The 22,325-nt window shown below is 46.7% G+C and overlaps 3 protein-coding genes across 3 annotated transcripts in view; all 3 read right to left on the bottom strand.

Moving 5' to 3' along the window:
• Positions 1–1,271: 1,271 nt before the first annotated feature.
• Positions 1,272–2,320, bottom strand: LOC117587280. The gene is made up of 2 exons (XM_034277870.1): positions 2,263–2,320; positions 1,272–2,191 (listed from the first exon to the last, which is right to left on the bottom strand). Exons 1-2 carry the CDS (start codon positions 2,318–2,320, stop codon positions 1,275–1,277), a joined length of 975 nt encoding a protein of 324 aa, XP_034133761.1. The 3' UTR covers positions 1,272–1,274.
• A 1,057-nt stretch (positions 2,321–3,377) lies between these two features.
• Positions 3,378–4,861, bottom strand: LOC117592497. Its single transcript, XM_034286342.1, has 2 exons — positions 4,652–4,861; positions 3,378–4,597 (listed from the first exon to the last, which is right to left on the bottom strand). The coding sequence occupies exons 1-2, from the start codon at positions 4,731–4,733 to the stop codon at positions 3,378–3,380; spliced, it is 1,302 nt and encodes a 433-aa protein (XP_034142233.1). The 5' UTR covers positions 4,734–4,861.
• A 299-nt stretch (positions 4,862–5,160) lies between these two features.
• Positions 5,161–22,325, bottom strand: part of LOC117587449 (zwei Ig domain protein zig-8) — a 47,291-nt gene continuing 30,126 nt past the window's right edge. The window contains exons 3-8 of the mRNA XM_034278155.1: positions 17,068–17,145; positions 16,864–16,996; positions 9,714–9,833; positions 9,511–9,607; positions 8,243–8,340; positions 5,161–7,458 (exon numbers count right to left, since the gene is read on the bottom strand). Coding sequence (XP_034134046.1) covers positions 7,118–7,458; positions 8,243–8,340; positions 9,511–9,607; positions 9,714–9,833; positions 16,864–16,996; positions 17,068–17,145 — 867 coding nt within the window. The 3' untranslated portion in view covers positions 5,161–7,117. The remainder of the gene's footprint in view (positions 7,459–8,242; positions 8,341–9,510; positions 9,608–9,713; positions 9,834–16,863; positions 16,997–17,067; positions 17,146–22,325) is intronic.

Raw genomic sequence — 22,325 nt, forward strand, 5'->3', positions numbered from 1 at the left:
TGAATTTAATTGCCGCAGGATATGAAAGTAATTATTTTGCAGTGCATAGACACAACACAGCCAGTGGAGGGTGGCAGAGTGGGCGAGTATGGTTGCAGGGGCAGTATGGCAGGGTGACAGTGTGCCAGAGAGGCTTAGGCTAAAAACGCAATGAGGCCAAAGGCGAACCTACTTCTGTCTCATTCGCATGTTTGTTTTGGCATCGATGCACTTGCACTTAACAGCAAAGGGGCGAACCAAACGCTCACGCCCCATGCCCCACGCCTATGCCCCATATGCACTGTACCACTACAAATTGCCCCGCGGTTATTTCGAGTTGTTCTTTAATTTATTCTCTTTTATGCCTGCGCGTTCGTTGTCCTTGCCACTGCATGTGTGTTAGTGTGCTAGTGTGTCTCTGCATCCAGTATCCACAGTGTTGAGAGCAGCAGCAGCAGCAGCAGCAGCACCGAAGAGGCAGGCTCTACAAAAGCCAGCGATGTGTTACAGTTCCAATTGTCGTTGTCTCTCAATACTTTCAGCCCTGATGCTGCGTATGTGTGTGTGTGTGTGTGTGTGTGTATGTGTGCATGCATGTGTGCGTGCATGAGAGGTGGAGTGTAATACTGCTTGTTTACAAGCCGTGTTTGGGCCATGTTCTCTGCTGCCTAGATCAACGCTTCTTTCTGCTCGCTGTTGCATTGTTAGTGGCAGGACCTTGTAACACTTTCGATCAAGCTCTCGCATACTCACAAATGTACACACAAACACACATGCGAACAAATGAGCGATTCTGCCATTCAATTTCAAGTCCAATTATAATGGCTGTTGCGCCTGGTGCAGCTGGATTGATGGCCGCTTTCTGGAGTGCATGCTGACAAAAATTACAGCTGAACTCGTAAGTGCGGAACAAATTGCAAAACATATCAATTACCTATTGAATATAGGAGTTATATAATCAAAGATACAAGACTTGTTTGTGCTTACCCAGCTCACAGACAATTGTCATTAAAAAATATAGAATAAGGAATGAAAAATGGATGCTCTGCTTATGGTATCTTTGAAGCAAATGGGTACATTAATGAATTAAAATGAAGTCCACTCATCAAGCCCACATAAATATCGTTTATATTCTTTTCTTATTTATTGCTCGTATGTGTCCCTCTGATGAAATGGAATGTAGTTGTGTACCAGATAAACAGTAGAAAGAAGAGAGAAAGCCATGCAATAAAAAAAAAGTGTTCTCTATTTATATTGTTTATTCGTATTTTATCTCTAATTATATCGATGTAGATTCACTCCTGATCCTGGTCAAATTGTGGTGTCCGGACGTAAACGGGAGCCGGGTGGTTCAGGCCGTAGTTACGGACAACCTTTGGGTAGTTGGAGGCGTACTCCTGCTGCGGGTAGCTGGCTGGCTGGTATGCAGGAAAGATCTCTTGGCTGGCACGAGACCGCTTGTGATACCTGGGAGTGAACTGCCTCGGCTGATAATAGTAGCCGTTGTAGGCATCGATCACGCGACTGACATCCTCGGGGGCTTCAATCGATCGATCGAACGAACGAGGGGTATGTTTTGGTGGAGGTGGTGGTGGGTAGGGGTAAGGGGGATAGTAGCCAGGATAGGGGTATCCATAGGGTGGTTGGTAGTACGGGGGGTATCTACCATGGGACGGCGGAGGCTTTCCGTTTGGCTTTCCAGAACCTCCATGGCTTTGCTTGATGGTTTCGCCGTCACTGACGATCACTATGCAATTGACAATGGGTGTATCTGTATCGGCGTCGTCATTGTCACTATCACTGCCATCTCCGTGCCCACCGCCGTGTCCACCACCGTGATCACCGCCGTTTCCACCTTCACTGGGGCCGCCCGAAGAGGAGCCAGACTCAGTGTTCGGTTCGTACGCCACGCTGATCGATCGACTGTTCTCCTCCTCTTCTTCGTCGTACGGGTTTTTGGGGGAGATCACGCACAGAGGATGGCCTTTCTTGGAGATCACCTCCTTGGGTCCGGACCTGAAGAACGCCGGAAAGAAATTGCCAACGGCAAAGCCGCCTTTGACGCCAGCAGCCAGACCCTTGATGCCAGCAATCGGGCTGCTGAGCAGCCGGGCCTCGGAGACCATCTCCTGGCCCTGGGTAAGGTGGAGGAGCTCGTTGTACTCGGAGCGTGTCACCTGATGAAGGCGCACCAGTTGTGGACGTCTCGTGCCTGCCAAAGAAGTTGTTTGTTCAAGGAAACCTGTTCTCTGCCTCTGAGGGCTCTGTTCAAGGGACACTCACCAGCCTGTGCTGCCGCGAGGCAGAGCACAACTACTGCCAGAACTGGAAAGATCTTCATTGCGATCGCGAATAAGCTGGACTAGCTCTGCTCCCTAGCTTATATATTTTGAAAGTTGACGGCTTTCCTTGGGCCTTTGTCATTCAAATCATTTGTACATCACCACAGATGCTCATTAAAAGTTGGAGCAACGCCCTAATCGGCTGCGAATCTCCATAATTTAAACGTTAACCTAATTCTCTGAGAACATGTCCATACTCGTTTTTATACCCGGTACTCGAAGAGTGGGTATATTGTATTTGTGCGAATAACGGTTGTTATATTCTTGATCAGCATATAGACGAGTCGATAGAGCCATGTCTGTCTGTCCGTCCGTCTGTCCGTCTTATTTGTCGGCTAGTTCTCAGAGACTATAAGAGCTAGAGCCACCAAATTTTGGCTCCAGACTGCTATATGCTCACACTGAAACGAGTGTATTTCAAAAATTAGCCACGCCCCCTTCCGCCCCCGAAAAAAGGCGAAAACCTCCAAAATCTACAATTTTGAAGATAAAAGAAAACGCCATTCTGTGGGGAATGACCAGATCTATCAGATCACCAAATTGGGATCCGATTGGATCATTATTAAGCCACAATGAAGAATTTGCCCCGTCCCGTAGCTTATATTTGTTTTTTGCACATTCTCTCATTCACACTCTGCATCGCGCAGTGTGCGGCCTCTGCCGCGACTCTGTGCGATTCTAGCTTAAGAAGCGCGTTGGCGTGAGAAGTGTTGTAGATATAGATGACAGATGAAGAAAAAAAGTAAAATTTGACAAAAAAACCGCTAAGGTATAGGTTGTAGTACTGAGTACCGGGTATAAAAGTTGTGACGCGTACGAAGCGTCTCACACGTCCCTTCTCGTTTTATATATAGCTTGAATCGTTTCAGCCGTTTGTATGATAATTTTGTGTTAATGGCTTGGACAAGCTGCAGACATATCTGGACTTCGCGAATCATGGTCGATCTTGATCTTGATCAATTAGTAGGGCATTTTTCTGCTGCTAAAAGATTCTCTCAGATTCTCCACTCTACAAATTATTCTGTTTAAATGTAATCTATTTTATTTGAAAAATATTTAATTAACGTAAACCTCGTTATAATAGATCATCGACTTCTTATCATGGTCGTATTCATCCTCATCTTGCGCCTCATAGGAGTCCTCGTCTTCATCCTGATCATCGTCGGCTTCTGCTATCTCCACCTCATTCTGGGCTTGGGTCTGTTCGAAGTAGGAGTAGGGCGCATAAGGATTGGGTGAGGGTTGTCCATAGTATGGCTGAGGGTAGTAGGGACTCCCGATTGGCGGCTGCCCACCGACTGGTTGTTGTACACCAAAGGGTTGCTGTACACCAAAGGGCTGCTGCAGACCAAATGGCTGCTGTGGGGGGAAGGGCGACAGCGACTGGCCATAAGGTGGATATGGCTGTGCACCGTAAGGCTGCACACCCTCGACACCGGGGGGGCTGTAAGGGCTGTATGGATAACCACCATAAGGTGAATAGCCGCCGTATTGCGGCGGTGGTGCTGGATAGCCAGCTCCATATTGGCGGGGCACTTCGTAGCCATCCCGAAAGCCGTTTGTCGTGAATTCACCGCTAATGTTTTGTTTCTTCGACTTAGACCTAGATCTTTGGGGAGCTTCGGTGGTTATCTCCTCGTCCACTTGCTCCTCCTCTTGCTCCTCCACTTGCTCCTCCCCTTGCTCCTCCACCTGCTCCGCCACCTGCTCCGGCACCTGCTCCGGCACCTGCTCCGGCCCCTGATCCTCCATCTGCTCCGCCACCTGCTCCACTGTCTCTCCTACGGCTGCTGATGCCACTGGAGGAACTAATGCCGTTTGAGGTGCTGTCTCTTGAGGAACTACTGGCGACTGGTACTGATCTGGGGTAGACTGCTCCAGATCATGTACCTTTTTGAGCACCACAATGCAGTTGATGGCAGACTCCTCCTCGTCTTGGTTGTTGGTGGATGAGCTCCGGGGAGAGCCCTCCTCCCTGGGCGCATCCTCCCTCGTCTTGATCACGCACAAGGGCTGGCCATCGAAGTCGACCTTTTGATCCTCAACGGTCTTGCTCAGCGTGGTGAGCCCCACGATCCGCAGCAGAGAGTGCCAGCCGGAGCTGAGGCTGTCGCCGACCGTGGCAAAGCCACCGTTGATCAGCCGCGCCTCGGATATCACATTCTTGCCCCGGGTAAGCTGGAGAACCCTCGCGTACTGCTCTGCGTTTATGCTGTAGACACGAACCAGCTCCTCCGGCCGGCTCTTCTTACTTCCTTCAGTCGATGGAGATGGGGCTGTGAAACGAGAGGTTTATCCACGTTGAAGGAATATCAGAGGAGAGCACACACCTGCCTCTAGACTTGCGAAAAGACCCAGCAACATCAACAGCGGCAGCAGTGCCAAACCTCGTTCCACCGAAAGCTGCAGCATGTTCTAAGATCTGGACGTGAGACGGACTAAAATGTGTTCCCTAGTCTCTTGGTTATTTATACATCGAGTCAAGAACGGTAAACAAACAGAAAATCTCCCCCAAAATGGATCGGACAAAAATTGCAATTAAATCAATCTTTGACGGACAGACAGCAGCAAGCGGAGATTCATGGCAACTGCCAGTCGGTCCGTCGAATTTAGTTGAATAATTTAGTCAAATGTGAGACACATTTTTGGACAAATTCGAGTCAATGAACTACGAGTAAGTAGATGAACCGGTTGTTTCTGTTGTTCATCAGTGCCTCTATGATTAAAATCAAATCGTTAAAAGCCCCATTAGGGGAGAGTAGACCCAGAAATAGAAAAGCTCTGAAATTTATTAAATTTTCTAAATCATAATTTTATTTCATTTCATTTTGTTGTGTCTTTGTGGTTGGTTGTGTGGCTGTGTTTTAGATTCCTATCTGTTGATGAATATGTAGATACACACAGACAAGTACACATGTACGGTATGTACGGGTATATAGAGTACCTGGTTTATATGTAGATATATGTATGTACTTATATAGTTGCAATGCATCTCGTATTTTGCTAGGTTTTCGTTATTGTTTGCACTCAGGGGACAGACCTTAGCCTAAACATCTACGGCAGCGGCACCCTTGGGTGTGGAGTCCGCGTCTTTGTTTGGATAAGTTCAATGCCAGCTCTGATAATGCAACATCCATTCATTCTATATACAATTTGTATGTGGTTTAGCCAACACTCTTTTCTCGCACTATGTGAGCTGTGTGTGTGTGTGTGTGTGTTTTTCACTGAATTTTCTGGTTCTCTGGATAATAAAGTTATGTTTTATGTGTGTGTGGCGGTGTATGAAAATTTGGATTCACTGATGTGCCGCTTATAGACTAATCGAATCGTACTCGTGTTATTCGGTTAACAGTTAATTAAAATTACGTTTTTTTCTACTAATCAACTTATTTACACTTCCCCTGCACTGTCCACTCGCACCGTGTTCGCTTTCGTATCAATTATAATTGATAATTATCAAGCGATACACACAATTATCCATTGCATTTAATTTTAAAGTTCTTCTCTTATTTTTGCATTTATTATTTAAGGTTTTGCTTGCTACCATCCCTTTCGGTTTTATCCAAAACTAATTATGTACAATTAAACGAGTCTCTCCGGCAATTGGGTCCGTCATAAACAAGGCGTTTCGTTTCCCCATAATGTTCGAGTGCTGGACGAGTGGAATTAAATGTTGCCCCACGCGTGGCTTATCGGCTTACCGGCTATACATACAATACATGCTCGTGCGAGTACGAGTGCTTATCCATAGCCAATACCTAAAACCGATAAATGTGCAAAGCAACTGAGAGCATTATTTGAAAATGAAGTAATCGGATGAGTGTTGCTTTGAAGTACTCTTGGGTAACTCTCTTGAATGGCAATTATTTACAGCAGATTTCAATCGATTTCAATCGGCCTACAGAATGGTGTATATGTGTGTGTGTGTGGGCTTATTGGCAGTAAGAGATTCCATAAAGGGAAAGGGGGAGGTTCAATGGAAGAGCTCTCCCCGCGGGGGGCTCGTGTTGGTGTTCGGATCCGAAGCATATTTATAGCTAGTAAGTCTTATTTCGTAATGAGAGAGTGGGTGTATGAAAGCTTAGCTATGGGTGTGCCGTCGACGATCTGTCAGCAGTGATCGGTAGCCGCTGGTCTGATTACAAGTTAACGATTACTCAACGATTCTCTACACTCAATTCGAGAACAAATCACGTTTAGATACTTCAAAAATATGTCAAAACAGTCATCGATAAGCGAAAAGGGCGCAACAAATATCAGTTTACAGCAATTTTAAATGGATTGTTTTCTAGTTACTCATTTGAAATGTTATATCGGTATTTATTAGTTTTTATCGGTATCGAATCCCTATTTCGAATACGAAGTATCGATCGCTGCGGACATCGATCACTGGCCAACAAAATCATAACGAATCACACAAATATTAATTAGTATTACATCGACTCTTGTTTATTCTCTTTAAACATTGAACTAGATTATGATAATCCACGGAAAATGCATAGGTTTTCCTCGTGCCAGCTCTGGCTCAGGGTTTCCCAGCCTTTGGCTTACTTTCCCTTCAGCTTCCCTTTCCCCTTGGAATGTTGCTATAACGTCACATATCGTCGGATAATATGTTTTTTCGTTTCCACTACGTGCACTCATCGCCTTAGACATTAATAAATACTTTTTCATGAGCCAACAAACCCCAAACTGAAATCACCTTGAATGTGGGCGTGGTGTGGGTATGTGGGCTGGCCCTAATAATCCTCTGCTGATTCCTGTTTTGCCTCATCGGCGTGTTGATTATTCAACATTCATCTCATGCATTGAGCCGCCGCAGGGCGTGCTCGCAACATGTTTCCAGTCACTGCAGCTGCTGCTGCTGCTGCTGCTGCTGCTGCTGCTGCTGCTGCTGCTGTCGTTTGCGCCGTGACTCCTCGTGTTCCTCTTGTTTTCAGCACTGTACGCCGCGGGAACTTGAGTCGCGTACCCGTGCCCGTACCTGTGTTCGCCGTTGTAGAGACATATCCACTCCCGGATTCGTACCACTGCTGCAGGCAGCAAGAGACAATGCTAAGCAGCATGCAGCAGATGCCGCAGTAAAAGCTGTTGCTGTTGCTGCTCGAGTTGTGTTGCATGGCCGCCGGGTGTTCGCCTGCGCGAAAAACAAACAAAGAATATTACACATGGGAACAATTGAGAGGGAAAGTTTATCGGTTAATTGGTGATACAATAAGCCAGCCAGGCACAAAGCAAAACCCGCTTCCGCCCCACTGATTGCCACAGACAAAAACTCCCACACACACACACTCCCATTTTTTTTATATTTGTATTCCCTTCCTGTTTGCCCCAAAGAACAACATGAGGCTGCTCAAGTTGTTACAGTTTCCTATGAGCTCACGAGCACACAAGTTGCTTCAATAAATCTGACAGGTCTCCCTGCTGCGCTGAGAGCACCTCTTGTTATTGGCCCGAGCACTTGCCGCAAACTTTTCCTTTAGTTAAAGCTGCAGCTGCAGTTAGAAAATAATTTCCATGCTGCTGCACAAATAGATTCGGGTGGAAGAGGCGGAATCGGCTGATGCCATTCCCTTTCAATTGCTGTAGTCGGAACACTCTCTCGCTGTCGATATGCTCATCTAATTTAGCTAAACCCAAACAGTTCTGATCTTGAATCAACAAAGTTAAAAGATGCCCCCGGCTATATGTAGACCTTGTTTTCCACCAGTACCTGTAACTGGAAAATTTGCATGCTGATTTTGCATGCACTGCCCCAACCGGCCCCGCTTTGCAATTGGCAAAACAAATTGCGAATGCAACTTCCACTTTCCGTCATAAACATGAAAAACTCTCTGACAACACAGGCACACAGATGCACACATGGCTATGGGGGGGGGGGGGGGGAGTTGAACATGCACTACCCATACACATACACTTACCAATAATTACGTGCACATAGACGCTCGAGGTTTTCGCCACCGTGGGCACACAGGTGTAGTTGCCAGTATCGCCGGGCATGGCGTGCTTGATTTTTAATCTGCTTCGCGGAGAGAAACGGACAAGGGAAGAAAAAACGAGAAGAGCAGAGAGAAACATAGAGAAAATGAATGTCAGCGGGACATGGGAATGCAAGTGAAATAAACGGAAAAAACGTTAAAGGGCTGCAAAAAAAACTAAAAAAAACTTTTCCTACTTTATGGCATAATGTGTGTCGAGCTGCCGCCTCCACCAGGACTGGCTCTAATTCCCAGTAACCCTACCATAAGCCCTCCTTTTACTCTCCCTCGCCAGCTCCTTTTCTCTTTCTGTCTTTTTTTTTTAAAGTCTTTCCATCTCTGTCATCCGCACCTGCATTTTATGGTCGTCTGGGCCGTTAGTTAACAGCATAAATGGGCAATGATCAGGGGCCCTGCAACGAGAGACGAAAAACTAACTACTGCAGCCATGACGCTTGCTCCTAACCTGATTCTGACTCTGACTCTGACTCTGACTCCGTCTGTGAGTCGTCTCCTCCTCTGGCTCCGATTTTGACTTCATCTATGGCCACTGCTCTGACTTTCACTAAAGCAAATTAAAAGTCACACACGGCTAACTCGAGAATCCTTCGGTGAGAATGAAGTGAAAGCTGAACAGCCCTGCTACGATAATACCCTGGCAAGAGAAGCTTAGTGGCATAGTTAGTCTCTCAGAGAGACTCACAGTAAATGAAAAACTATACTTTTGGGGCACAAGATACCTCTGAAAAAATGGATTGAATTTCCATTAGGTTTGCGCTTTAATGTTCCTCCTGCAGATACTACAAACATTTCTTTTCCGAAATATGCGCACCAATCGAATGCCTAAGTTATTTAGACTTCCAGTATCAACACCAAACCAGCATCCAAGTAGGACGAGTAGTATCTGCTTTGTGGACACTGATGTCAGGTCCAGGCCAAACCCAGCGTACCCCTCGAAAGAACCCTGTTTGCACTACAATAGAGAGACAGTGCTGAGAGAGAGCTCAGCCCAGACTGTCCTTCGCTTTGGCCTTAAAATGTCATTCAAAGTAGGAGTCCGTGTCCCCCCCGGCTGCAGGCCTGGTTGGGCTTTAGCTCTGGCTCTAGATCTGACTTTACCTCTGCCCTTAATTAAGTGAGGCGGCATTTTAATGCAAAATAACTGAAATACTCGTCGTAGGTAAAGTAATGACGGGAGAGTCGTTACATACCTCGAAGTCAGCCCGTCCGACCAATCATCCTCGACGCGGATGCGTGCCATGGAGCTGTCGATTTCATTCTCGCCCTTGCCGTCGAGCATTTCGCTGCCTGGAATGCGAAGAGTGCAAGAGTAAGCAAATTGAATTGTGTGAATGAGGTGCGGATGCCATTCCACATTATGCTGCTGCGACAGAGGCTCATTACGCATACGCACCTTTGTACCAGAATATGTTGCCCAGCTCATGGGGTCCCTGCATAATTTTACAGGTTAGGTTAATGTCGCTGCCAGTCTTCACCATCAGATCGCTGGGCCCAAAGATTTCCGCCTTGAGTTCTGCAAAATAAAACCAAAAAATAAAGGAAAAGCCGAAGCGTTAGACAACGAGAACAAAAAGTCACTTAAGTTGCCAACAGACAAAAGCAGTTTCCGTCTCGTAACAATGATAATAATAATAATGTTAATGATAACGTCCAAGTGCGCGTTTTTCTGTATGCGAATGTTACTGTATGTGTGTGTGTGTGTGTGTGAGGGCGGGAGGGAGGAGGTTGGGCATAGGCCCTACTTTATTACACAGACGCGTGTCTCTATTATGCTGGCGATAAGCTTTTGTTATGCCATATAAAAGACAGTCATACGCCCCGTGCTCGTACTACCTGCACTTCCTTTTTACTTATGTTGCCTTCTGCTTTCAGTTGAGTTCCCTCTGTCTCTCTCTGTGGAATTCTCTGAGATGAATTTCGTTTGCTACTTTCTATTCCATCTGGAGCCAAAATCAAAATGTCAACATTGAAGTGCCTTTTGTTGTTCCCAGTGTCAATGATTTCAATTGAGAAATATACTCGTGGACGGCCCCAAATGAGATTTTTTCCTTAAAGCTTATGACTGCTGACAGTTGCCTTAATGGAAAAACGTCTCTGGCATCGACTTTCCCCCTTTTCCTCTAATGCAAGTGCTCAATAACAGCGAAGAGCAGACGGCGAATGGCGAACAAACAGCAACTCTTCCATTGCTGTTCCACTTTCACTCTCTGCGTGCCTCGTAAACTGGCAGCAGGAAAAACTTTCGCAGGCCCTAAACAACCGCAAAGCCCGTGGAAATAAATTGCAGCAAAGGAGGGCATAGGCTGCAGAGAGCATAGGGACTGGGATTGCAACTGGAACATCTGTACATGGATACTCCTGCGGCATATACACACACACCACACGCATTGACGTGGCTATGCTTTGCTGTGGGTGCTGCCATTCAATCGTGTGGCAAAACCGAGTGAAAAAAACAGTTTTGAAAGCTCAATAAAAACCTTTTGACGCTGGAGGAATATGTAGCAAAAGTGTTTCATACTTTGCATGAACTCAAAAGAGGCGCTCTGCATGCCCATGCATGGGCGCTGTTGCCAATGGGTATATGGATTTAGAATTAAAAACTGAAACTAAAGCTTAGTGTGCCAATACGGCATTTTTCTCCATTTTCAACTGCCCCAAAAGACAAACAGAAAATTCGATTAGCAGGCAGCACTCCATGAATTCGCATTAAATTTTTTTTTGCACTTTTGCCTTTAAATCAGGTGTGTCTCTGTGTGTGTGTGCTGGTAGATCTGACTGGGTCCCAAAAATGTTAATCTAAATGAAATGCCAAGTGGAAAAAGTAATACACATCCTCCTCGAAACAAAGAAGAGCGAACAAAGGCAGAGCAAAATGAAGGGGAGAACAAACCCCAAATGGAATTCGAACACGCTGGACGATTATCTGGCTGTTTTATAGACCCGCACTGGAGTCGCTTCGCTCCACTCTAGAGAAAAGCGCTGAGTATGGCACAATGTTGTTCTTGTTGCTGCTGTTGCCCCAACTCCGTGGCAACTGCTGCTGCTGATGGTTGTTGTACCTGGCAAAACAATTGTGGCAGCGAAAGCTAACCGTCTATGACTTCTGGCAACGGCAATGGGAAGGGCAATGGGAATCGGAAGGGGAATGAGAACCCCAACAAAGGACGGACAGAAGAGAAATGGCTGGGAAAATTATTGCCGCACACATGCAGCTGACAACGCGCCTGTGGTTCCCACGAGAGGCGCGGGTGCTGTGGCAGGGTGTGGTTGGGTCAGGTGTGAATGTTCATATGTATGGGCAAGCCCGCATGCGGCAGATATGGCTCCATCTCTCGACTCGACTCTGGCTCTGGCTATGGCTCTGGCTGTGGCTCTAACTCTGGCTACGGCCCGTTCTGGTGCCTAATGCCCTCTACCTGCTGACAGGGAATACAAATTCGAGCATTTTGCTGCACGGATACGGCAACGACCACGACGTGCAGTGGCTTGGATCTCCCCGCGGAAATTGCTTATTTAACTATAATTAGATTAAGTGTTCCTGGCAATTGGCGAGCTGCATTATGAATGAGGAATGAGCAGTGGCCAGCCAATCCAGTGCTAGGCCGGAGCTATGTACACCGGCAGCTGTTTGAAGTTTTCATTAGACTTGGCCACAGTTGACCCAGGCCGAAAAAAGTTGCAAAGTTGTCTACTGCTGGCCGCATGCCAAAGCTAGAACGAGAGGCACCAAGACTCCCTCTGTCTCCCTCTCTGTGCATGTGTCTTGTTCTGTTCCTGCTCCTGGATCTCATGGCAAACAAAGCCCTTACTGAGTCTTGTTTACACACGAGTCGGGACGAGGCCCAGGCAGAGAAGCAGGGCTTGGAATCCATTTTTGTGCAGCCGCAGCAGAAAGCGCAAAATGGGAACTTGGAAAGATGAGCAAAAGGAGGAGAAGGAGCAGAATGCATTTCCATTTTTCTTGATTTCGCGCATAAAATGCGCATAAGCCTATATGCCCATAAACATTTAGAGCAATGAACTTTGCACAACTTTTCAGCCCCCGACATGGCATAGTTTTTGGGGCCAGACCGAGGACCATTACCATTGCAGCCTTGCTCTCGGGTATCCTCACTCTCACTGCTGAGTGCTATGTGCTGTGGGCTGTTGCCTCCTGCCTGGCTGTACAAATTTATTACCCTTCGGCTATGTTGATGCATGTTTGCACACATGTAACAAGAACTGAGTATTTATTGCCCGAATAACCATTCCGAACTGGGGCGCAACGGATCTTCGGGCATGAAAGTCTTTAAATTCTGGCGGACAATTAATCGGAAACGATTTTTTGTGGCACTCCAATTGCTCGGAACTAATTGTCAAATCAAATAAACAAATTCAATTTGTAAAAGTCAGCCGCATTGCCAGCAGCACAATTGATGAAGCATTTGTGTATCTCCTCCTCTTTAGACGAGAATCCACTTCACTTCACTCCACTCCACTCCATTCAGTTCTTATTTGCCTGTCCAGATCCGATTCTCAATCCCAGTTCCCCTCCCATTTCCGCCCACGCCAGCAATGGCAAAATGAAAATGCCCAAAACATCATCATCATGGGCCAAGCCCCCGGTTCCGAGCCTATTCAGTATCCCCCATTGTTGTGATTATTATTATTATTAATAATTCGACGATGCTGCAGAGACATTAATCATTTCCTCCTCCCTATGCCTCTCCGTTTCTGCCTCTGCCAGCCATTCCTCTGTGCAATATCTCAGTAATTTATCATTGGGGCATTTTTTGGTCTAGGCATTCGCCAGAGAATGTAATTTGAGAAGCAAATCAACGAAATGGGAAGTAAAACATTTGATTGTCCAGCAAATTGTCCGGACCAGCTCCTTCTTCGGCTGCTGCTGCTGCTGCTGCTCTTGGATTATGCAACACAAGTATTCATAAAAACTCATTATCCCCCTTTGCGCCATTTCAGACTCAAGTATTCTCAAAGTGGGAAAGACTCTACCCGAAAGCTAGTCAATTTATTTTCTAGTTTTTGGCTGGGCCTCTTACCTGCTGGCAGACATAAATCCTTCAGCTTGCAAGACAATGGGAAATGGATTTAGGCTGCCAAAAGTGTCTGCAGCTCGATGCATCATCAAAATTGGCAGCAAATTCTCAGCTGTAAAATTTGTATCTGTATTTCAGTAGGCCGCAATTAGGTGCTCATTCATGGGATCGCAAGTCTTTTGCGATACAAAAAATAAGTTTTTGAGTAGGGAAATGCCGGCTAGGTAATCGGATTTACCAGTGATTGGTCCTATTTTGCTCCAGCATGATATGCTGTCATGCAGGAAGTATGGAAAATGAAGCAGGGACTTCTCCTAGCTCTGGCCAACGCTGGGGCAAGGGTGCTCTGGATTATTACTTGCGCTTGATTGCATGCAATTTGCCGGCTGCTAATGTCAACAGCATCGCAGTGGCGTCTTAGGACATGCTCAGGAGCAGCGTAGGGAGCATGAGTAACAGCGCCAGCAGAGTGTTGCTTTATGGAGCCCGAAATGAGCCATCTACTTGGCATCTTCATCTTGCCAGCCACGTATTCAAATTGCCTTCAATCTCTCTCTCTCTCTCTCTCTCTCTCTCTCTCTCTCTCTCTCTCTCTCTCTCTCTCTCAGCCGCTGACAACTGCAGCCTTTTCTCTCTTCGTTGGCTTTGCAATTTGTTTTTCACTTTCCCTTCAAGTCGCTACCCCAACTCTTCCCCTTCCCCATTCCCCGTTCCCCTTCCACAATCCAAATCACCCTTGACTAAGGAAGGTAGCGCTTACGCTTGATTACATTCGCTGCTGGTAAACAAATTTTTCCAGAAACTCAACAACACCTTTCTTTTTCTTAATGCGAGTATACTCTACCAGAGAGTACTATGACTTTGTTAATGACTTGATTGCAAGCAAGATAAAAGTTCCATCTGGCTGACAGTCGTACTCCTATGGCTTCACAGAGTAAGAGTAAAGAGCATCAAATCTTTCGGCTATCTCTTCTCTCTTCTGTTTGGTCTCTCACTATGTTTGTCCTTGTCCTTGTCCTGGTACTGTCACTGTCACTCTGCCAGCGGCTGTCGCTCGGCTTGAGTGGGAATGGGACTGCGACTGGGACAGGGACAGGGACACATAATTTAATTTTCAATTTGCTCACTTTATCAGCACGTTTGGTAATTTGCCTTAAATTCAAAATTAAATCGAGGACGGGGCAACAACTCAGCGTCGACTCCAGCTATCTGGCTGCATATAAACATGCCCTCCGATGTGGCACCTAGGTGGAACTCCCTCGCTGGAGTGGAGAACATAAAGTTTGTAATTTAAGCAATTGGAGCGGCTGCTGTTGCATTAAAATGTCAAAAATATGGCTGCCTGGGCGGAAGAGGAGGCCCACCACAGAACTGCTGGCGGGGCGGGACAGAGTCGTCGGAGGCGATTTATGTTTATGATGCGCTGGTCAGCCTGGCGCTATTTTGTGTATCATTCGTGGAGTCTTGCCCTTACAGTCTCCTCCCCCATGCCCCTGTATGTGTTTCCGACCACTCACTCCTCTGGCTGACGGGCGTGTAATAGAATTTCAGTGGCGGCGAAAAGAAGCTGTATAAGAGCGAGGGGAAAAATGGCAAAAAAAAAAAAAAAACAAAAACAAATTTATGGAATTTTTAGTGCAATTTTTTATTTGCATAAGCGCATAAAAAATTTCTGGCATAACAACAAACTTGTTTGCAGCACGGCAATAGCAGCAGACCGCACAGTGGAACCACTTAATAGTGACAATAGAACATTAGTGGCCCCACACGCAATTAGAGCAAAGAGTCGAAACATCATCGAATGAACATCGAACAAATGGATAGAGACAAAGGGACAAAACAAGACTTACTCTTTTGCTGCTCATTCAATTTTATGGAAATGGTTAAATTTAGCTGCACATTGCAGGAAAATGCCGTTTTAGAAATAGCCTTTGTGAAGTATATTTTAATGGATCCCCTGTCTGGGCGCTTATCACACTGCTAAAAGCCCGTTGGCTCCCATTAGGTGTACAAAATCAATGGAGTTTCCCCTGTGGCGGAGATCTGTGCACAGACCACTGTGCAGCAGCAGCAGCAGCACCACCACCACTGGACCTGCTGTTTGCTGTTTCCGCATGAGTGGCATGTCGAATATTTTACTCGTGCGAGTACGTATGTACATTTATATGCACACTTCTTTTTGGGCATTCAAATGAGTGCGAACGTGGAGAGAGGGAAGCCAGCATGGGCACAGTTGTGTGCACCAGTTTGGCAGTCATTTGCATTTCCGCAAATGTAATATTTATGACTTCTATGTGTCTCTCTACCCATGAGTGGGTCTAGCTGGATGCCGGGTGTGTCAGTCTGTCAGAGGTCTTCTGTCTTCTCCTGTTGGTTTAGTATGCGTGTAAACTTATATGCAAAGCTCTATGTCTCACTCGTATTCCAGCCACCCCACTAAAAGATTCATAACCGAGTCAGGGCTGACCAGAGCATTTTATGCTGCCCCAAAGTCGCTTGTGTCCGTGTGGCTAAAACAACATCCACACACAAACACTTTGGGCTGTGGGGTTGCAAACTCAGAGATCAAATAAGCTCATTGAGGGCACTCTTCCGCACCAGAAGTTTTTAGCTAAATGCATTTTGCTAATACGAATTTCTATAAAAATGCACCAAACATGCAACAAAGGTTTGCGCACAGTTGCTCTTATGTGGAGTGCTCCCAAGGATCTTCCAAAAGGCCATACAATCATCCATCCATGCAGAACTGCTGACAAGGCACCAGGGCAAGACACACTCTGTGTGTGTGTGTGTGTGTAGAGTCGTGTTCATGCTCTGCCCCCGAGTTGAGTGCAAACTAATTACAGAACCCAGAGGTAAGTAATGTCCATAAAGAGCTTCCACATAATCGCATATCCCCTTAACGGCAGAAGCAACAGCAATGGCAACATCTTCAACTGCTCGGCAAGCCAATTTGCACATAATCGAATTGAAAATTTTATAATCACGAGCACGAAGAAGATGCCCCAGAAGCCAGTTAAATGCGGGCCACACACGTGGCAGAGATTCAGAGATGACGAGAGAGAGTGAGGGGGGGAAAGGAAACTACAGATTGCGAGACACATACATATAACATGCATATTGTATGGCTTCCTTAAGCTCCGGTCCGCTCCGCTCTGCTTCGAAAATGTGCCTGGCAAGCAGGAACTTCCCAAGTACATGTAATAGTTGTCGGGATGAAGCATTCTCTGGTAACACATAAAAGTAATCACTTCGGTGGTTTGTGACCAGTTTTGAGAGTGTCCCCCCCCCCCCCCCCCCAGCCACCCTCCTCTGTCTCACTATCTCTTAGGCGTATCCTTTCGATTGGGTGTTTGGTAATGGGCAAAGTTCTGATTATAATCAAGGGGAGGCACACATTTTAACCATAATATTATGCAACAAATTTGTTCCTTAACGATACTCATGCACTCTGGGTGGAAAAGGTATGCTCTAGTGCATTTGAGAGGAGCATCAAATGGAACTCACCCACAACATTGAAGGTGTACGACAAGGACATCTTGGGCTCTGTGTTGATTTGGCACTCGTAAACACCCGAATCCCGGGGCTGGGGATACTTTATTTGTAGAGTCCAATTAGCCGATCCATCGGGTCGCAGCACCTATGCATACACAGAGAGGAGAAAACATTGTAGTCCAATATCACTCACCGTGATCGTGTAGAAACGCTCACCTGGAAACGCTGATCGGATGTGTAGGTTGTGCCGCCGGCGGTGAGTATATGCAGATCACGTTTTCGTATCCAGGAGACCTAGAACGGGAGCAGAAAGAGCAGAAAATGGCCATGAAGTGCTTTCCTCAGTTGCATTGCTCACGCCTCGCCGAAACGAAACTTCCCCATGCGGAGAACATTACAAATTCCGCACTTAAAAGTTTTTCCCCTCCCATGTGTTTGCTTCTTTCTTTTTTCTTTGTTTCTTTGCGGATTGTGTCTGCCGCTGTTGCTGTTCACACCACTTAAAGGAGTGGCATGGGGGGCAGACACAGGAAGTGGACGAGGATGAGGTGGGTAAAATGAAAAACAAAGCGTAAAGTTTTCTTTTCCGTTCAATTTTTCTTGTTGCCGCTTCCCGTTTGCCGCTTGCCGCTTGCCGCTTACCCACTGCTCGTGGCTCTGGTTAATCTTTAACATTTTGCTTTTTGTTTCAGGCATTTAATCAACAAACAAACAACGCTCAGCAGAACAAAACATGGACGCCAAAGTATGGACAAAGGAGGGCGGGGCGGGAGTACAACCACGAGAAGTTTCCGAGAATAATCCGTGTACATTAGAGCATGAAAGGAGCAGCACGCGTATGCGCCACGTTGTCCGGAAATGAAAGACGCTCTCAGGGACCGACATATAAAGTGGCCCTAACAATTGACAACTCTTTAAGCCAGACAGGCGACTAGTTGAAAGGTCACTCAGCGAGTCAGTCGGATGTCGAATGTCGGATGGCGCCGAAGCTGCCTGCCTCAGCGCAATTTCCAATTGTTTCAAATAGCCTTCAATCCTTTCGACCAAAGTGGAATCGATTGGATGGGGAAATGCTGGGGGGGACTGGCAGAATCGAAAGAAAGGCAAGCAAAGAGACAGCTTTGACGCCATTTTCAGCCTTTATTTGGAAGCATTTTTATTATTCCTTGAATTACATTTTCATTTGATTGCCCAGCGCCTTGGCCTTCGCCTTCGCCACCGCCATCGTCTTTGCCCCTAGCTGGAAAATCTTTTGGGTAAAGCCATTAACCATGATTTTGTGTGTCTCTCCCCGGACTGGGCCGAGATTTCGTTTTGTGCTGCCGGGCAGCGGCATCGGCAGCGGCATCGGCAGTGAGCCCTGGCACACTTTTGTGTGTCCTTTTCGGCACATTGTTGCCAATTTATTTGATGACCTTAGTTCTTGTTGTTCCCGTTGTTCCCTGCTATTGTGATACTCAATTTTAATTACATTGCAAAAGTTTTTTCGGCAGCCCCGTCCCCCGTCCCCCGTCACCGTCTGCCCTGCTATCACTGTGAACTTTAAATGTTTGCTGGCTGTCAACATTAAAGTTGAAAATATGCTGCCGCTGCCCTGCCTCATTAATAAAGTTAATTGCTTCGCCCCTTGGGATTGTGCCAAAAGCCAAAAGTCATCTTAAACGTAAACCATTAAACTATGTGCGAAATTGGGACTCGGGTGCCGAGGGGCTGTGCCCAAAGGATTGGCCATCTAATAAATTCATTCGATCCGGCATCAGCAGCCATTGCAGGCGGGTCACGTAATACGTAAAAATAAAAATCATTCGCTTGTAAAACTTTTATGTCGCTGTCGCTGTCGCTTTTATGCCCATAGGCGATGTCCTGGCCCGCCCTGGCCACGCCAGATGTAAATTAAATCGCTCAAATCCTGGCTATCATTGTTGTGCCACCAAGCCCTGCGCACAGATTTACCCATTTTCATTTCATTTCGTATTGCGTATGAGCGATGCCATAAAGTGAGCTCGAAATGAACTGCTAAAAAGGGATGTGGCACACACTAAATAACTATTCGAATGGCAACTCAATAGTTGCAGCGACCATTTTAGTCCAAACAAAGCCCTGCTAAGGGAAGGTCCTGCGACAATTTGATATGCCAGGCCAGTGCTGCTGGGCCGCAGTTAAATATTTCGTTTTGTCGCTGGAAATCAAAAGTGAAAAGTTTTCCAACTCCAGCGAGAAGACGGGGCCATAAGCTCAGGTAAAGCCCGATCCCCTGTCAAGCTGGATCCCCAATCGCCGAGTTGCTGAATTCCCATGAGTGGAGGGAAACTTTACTCTGGGTATAATTTCCGTAATGTCTTTAGGTTTAAGTAAATACCACAAGCATAGTTTTATATTATTTAACACTTTGTGTTCGTTGTGGCTGAGCGCTGTGCGGCCAAAAACTTTCGCTTTGCCTGTGCCATGCTGCTTCTCCTTTGACTACTCTAACTCTAACTCTGACTCTTACTTTCCTTTTGTTTTTCTGTCATCTAAGAGAACTGTAAAATGAAAGAAGTTTCCGCTGTTTGTGTGTGTGCATGTCAGTTTGGGCGAGCGTGTGGAAAACTTGGCGAAAATACATTAAAAACTTTGCTGACGCATTTTCTGCGTCTCTAGCCAAGAGAGACTTTGGATCCGACCCCACTCGAAAGAGCCAACAAAACAAAATAGTTGCAGCTGCAGTCGCTAGTTTGTTGCCGCTTGTCCCGATTTGTCCGAGCTTAGGAAATGGTGCGAAAATGTACGGAAAAGCGACTCCATCCCGATACGCATGCGGTGCCTGAAGGAGATTCCAATTGGCAAATTACTTCGCATCCACTTAATGAACTCGAAACAAATGAAATTCTTCAGCATCCACCAAGGGCGACAGTTGCCAGATGAAGACTTCAATGGCAACTTTTTTGTAGCAGCACTTATTAAACAGAGTTGTAAACAGATTTTGATTTGTTTTTGTTTCCTTTTTGCTTGTGTGTTGCTTTCAGGGCCTCTCCCTTTATTGTGTTGTTTTGCTGTGGAATGTCTGCGTTCGGGGTACGGGCATTAAAAAGGGTTCGCTGCCTTTTCAGAAGGCCTAAAACTTTGTTTAATATACGTTTTTTGGCGCTGCTGCTGTCGGTACAACAAGAGTAAATTGCTCGTGCTCATGTTCGCTGATGTAGCGCCATGGATGGAGAGCGTTTATGAAAATGTTGGCACTGGCGGCACTCGGTGCGTAATAAATCAACAGTGAACGGACAATCCTGTGAAGTCAAGTTGAACAAGCGGATTCCGCGCCAGCTTCCGGCAAGGGCAGCAGCCAAAAAAAATAAAAAATCGAAAATTACCAAGAACTGAGTGGGAGTTGGGCACCCAGTTGACATGGTAATATCGGACCACCGCCCACACAGCCAACTGAGATGGAGGGGGGGGGGCCCTGGCTAACGAACTAACGGCACGGGCATAAATTAAACTCCGCCTGGGAGCGGAGTGGCGCATAATGGAAGCCAAGCGCCGGCAAAGTTGCTTGCCGTAACTGTTACACTTTCAATTTTAGGTTTATGGCTGCAGCCTTGTACTAGAGCACAGCGGAGGGACCGGGCGCAGGACTGGGTGCCAGTGGAAAAGGGAAGGCTGCTCTGGCATGTCTTCGTGGGCACTGACAGGGCGCGGTTCCAGTCTGTCAATTACAATTAATGTTTGCGACTTGGCCCGGAGACAAGTTTGCTTTTCCACAAGCCCTTGCTTAACTGCCTCCATTAACGACCGTTGGACGAAGGAATGCAGCTAAAAATATATATTGTATACGTATCGATTATGTTACAAAGAGGAATCGATACGATACACTCTGCAGCTTCAAATGAATTTCGGGCAGAAAGCATTCCTTGAGCTACACTTCTTATTGCCAAAGCAGAGAAACGATAGCTAAAGCATTTTCAATTTTAAACAGAAAATGTGTTAAAATTTTTGGTATCTATTTTTTTGGCACGAACAAACTCAAAGATCAATAATTACAAACAGCGATGGAGTGCGAGAAGATTGGTGAGTGTTTCGTACAGCCCCAGATGGGAAAGAGGTTTACCAAACCATTCGCTTTCTCTATAGAAGAGGCCAGCGGCATTGCTGGTGCCCGCAAACAGGACTCGACCCTGGAGCAGGAGCTCGAGTGTGCCCTGTCCTCAAGCGAAGCGGATGACACGCCGCCGGGCATGATCATTGTGGGCAGCCGCATCAGTGCCAGAGAGGAGCTTAAGGAACCAGGCGGTGCGGTTAAGGATAGGCAAAAGGAGTTCCAGAAAGAGCAGCCAGCCTGCTCCATGTCGCTGGGCCTCAAGCCGCACGTCCAGTTCCAGCGGGTGCCACATGATAGCGTTGGCCGCCTCCTGGCCAGCACTGAGGCTGCCCTGGCAGCCGCCAATAGCTCGGCCTACGCCACGCCCAATGCCACGATGCCGGAACCGTTCTCCACGTTGCGTCACGTCGTCGACGAGGCCACGCAGTGCAACAATCTGGGCAACGATGTGTCCGCCTCCAGTGAGTCGATGACCTCGCTGGGCTCGCTCGTCTGTCGTATTTGTCATAATGCCGACAATCCCGAACAGTGAGTAGCCGCCCTTGGTCTCATATGTAGGCCTACGTATCTATTTATTTATCTATCAATTACGTATGCCAGGATACAGATAATGGGCCTGTACCCTTCAGCGAGATCCCGCTCTCATTTGGGGCATACTAAATGGATGATAATTGGGTTTCCTGACACGCAAGGGAATGCCATTTACCGAATGATATTTAATTATGCTCTCGTATGTGGCATGCCCCATTTCCGCTGTGCATTTCCAGGGTATCTTCGCTTTCATTTAATTATGTTTCAGCAGTCGCAAATTGTGCAAAAAATATTAATTGCACGACATTTAATGCACTTAGCGAGCGACCAACGAGCAAACGAGAATTTATTTTAATTATTAAAATTAACACTGCACGAAGCCTTCCCCTTGGCAGCCCTGCCTGCCAGTCTTTCTCTCCCTGTCTCTCTTGGCAGCCGCTTATCTCGTTGGTTTGCCGTCCTTTAATCCCCTGATTTTTCATTGTTGGCGCTGTTTACACAGCCCACAACCATCCACACTCCTACGCCCACTTCCTGTTCCCCTACATAGCTGATGTTCTCATTCCGATTTGTTTGCAGACTGGTGTCGCCCTGTTTGTGCAAGGGCTCGCTGACATATGTCCATGTGCACTGCCTGGAGCGCTGGATTAGCACCTCGCGCTGCACGATATGCGAACTCTGCCAGTTCCAGTACAACACGGAGCAGACTCTGCGGTAAGTGGAAGCAGCAGAAAGAAGGCATTAGGCAGCAGGCATCAGGCAGCAGGCGGCAGACAGCAGACAGCAGGAGATCAAAGACGCCCTCAGTTTACAGCTCCACAGCTTTTTAATCAGCTGATCTGCCGCTGAGTCGGCTTTTCCTTTTGCCCCC

This window comes from Drosophila guanche, unplaced genomic scaffold, assembly GCF_900245975.1.
Source record: "Drosophila guanche unplaced genomic scaffold, DGUA_6, whole genome shotgun sequence".
Lineage (NCBI taxonomy): Eukaryota > Metazoa > Arthropoda > Insecta > Diptera > Drosophilidae > Drosophila > Drosophila guanche.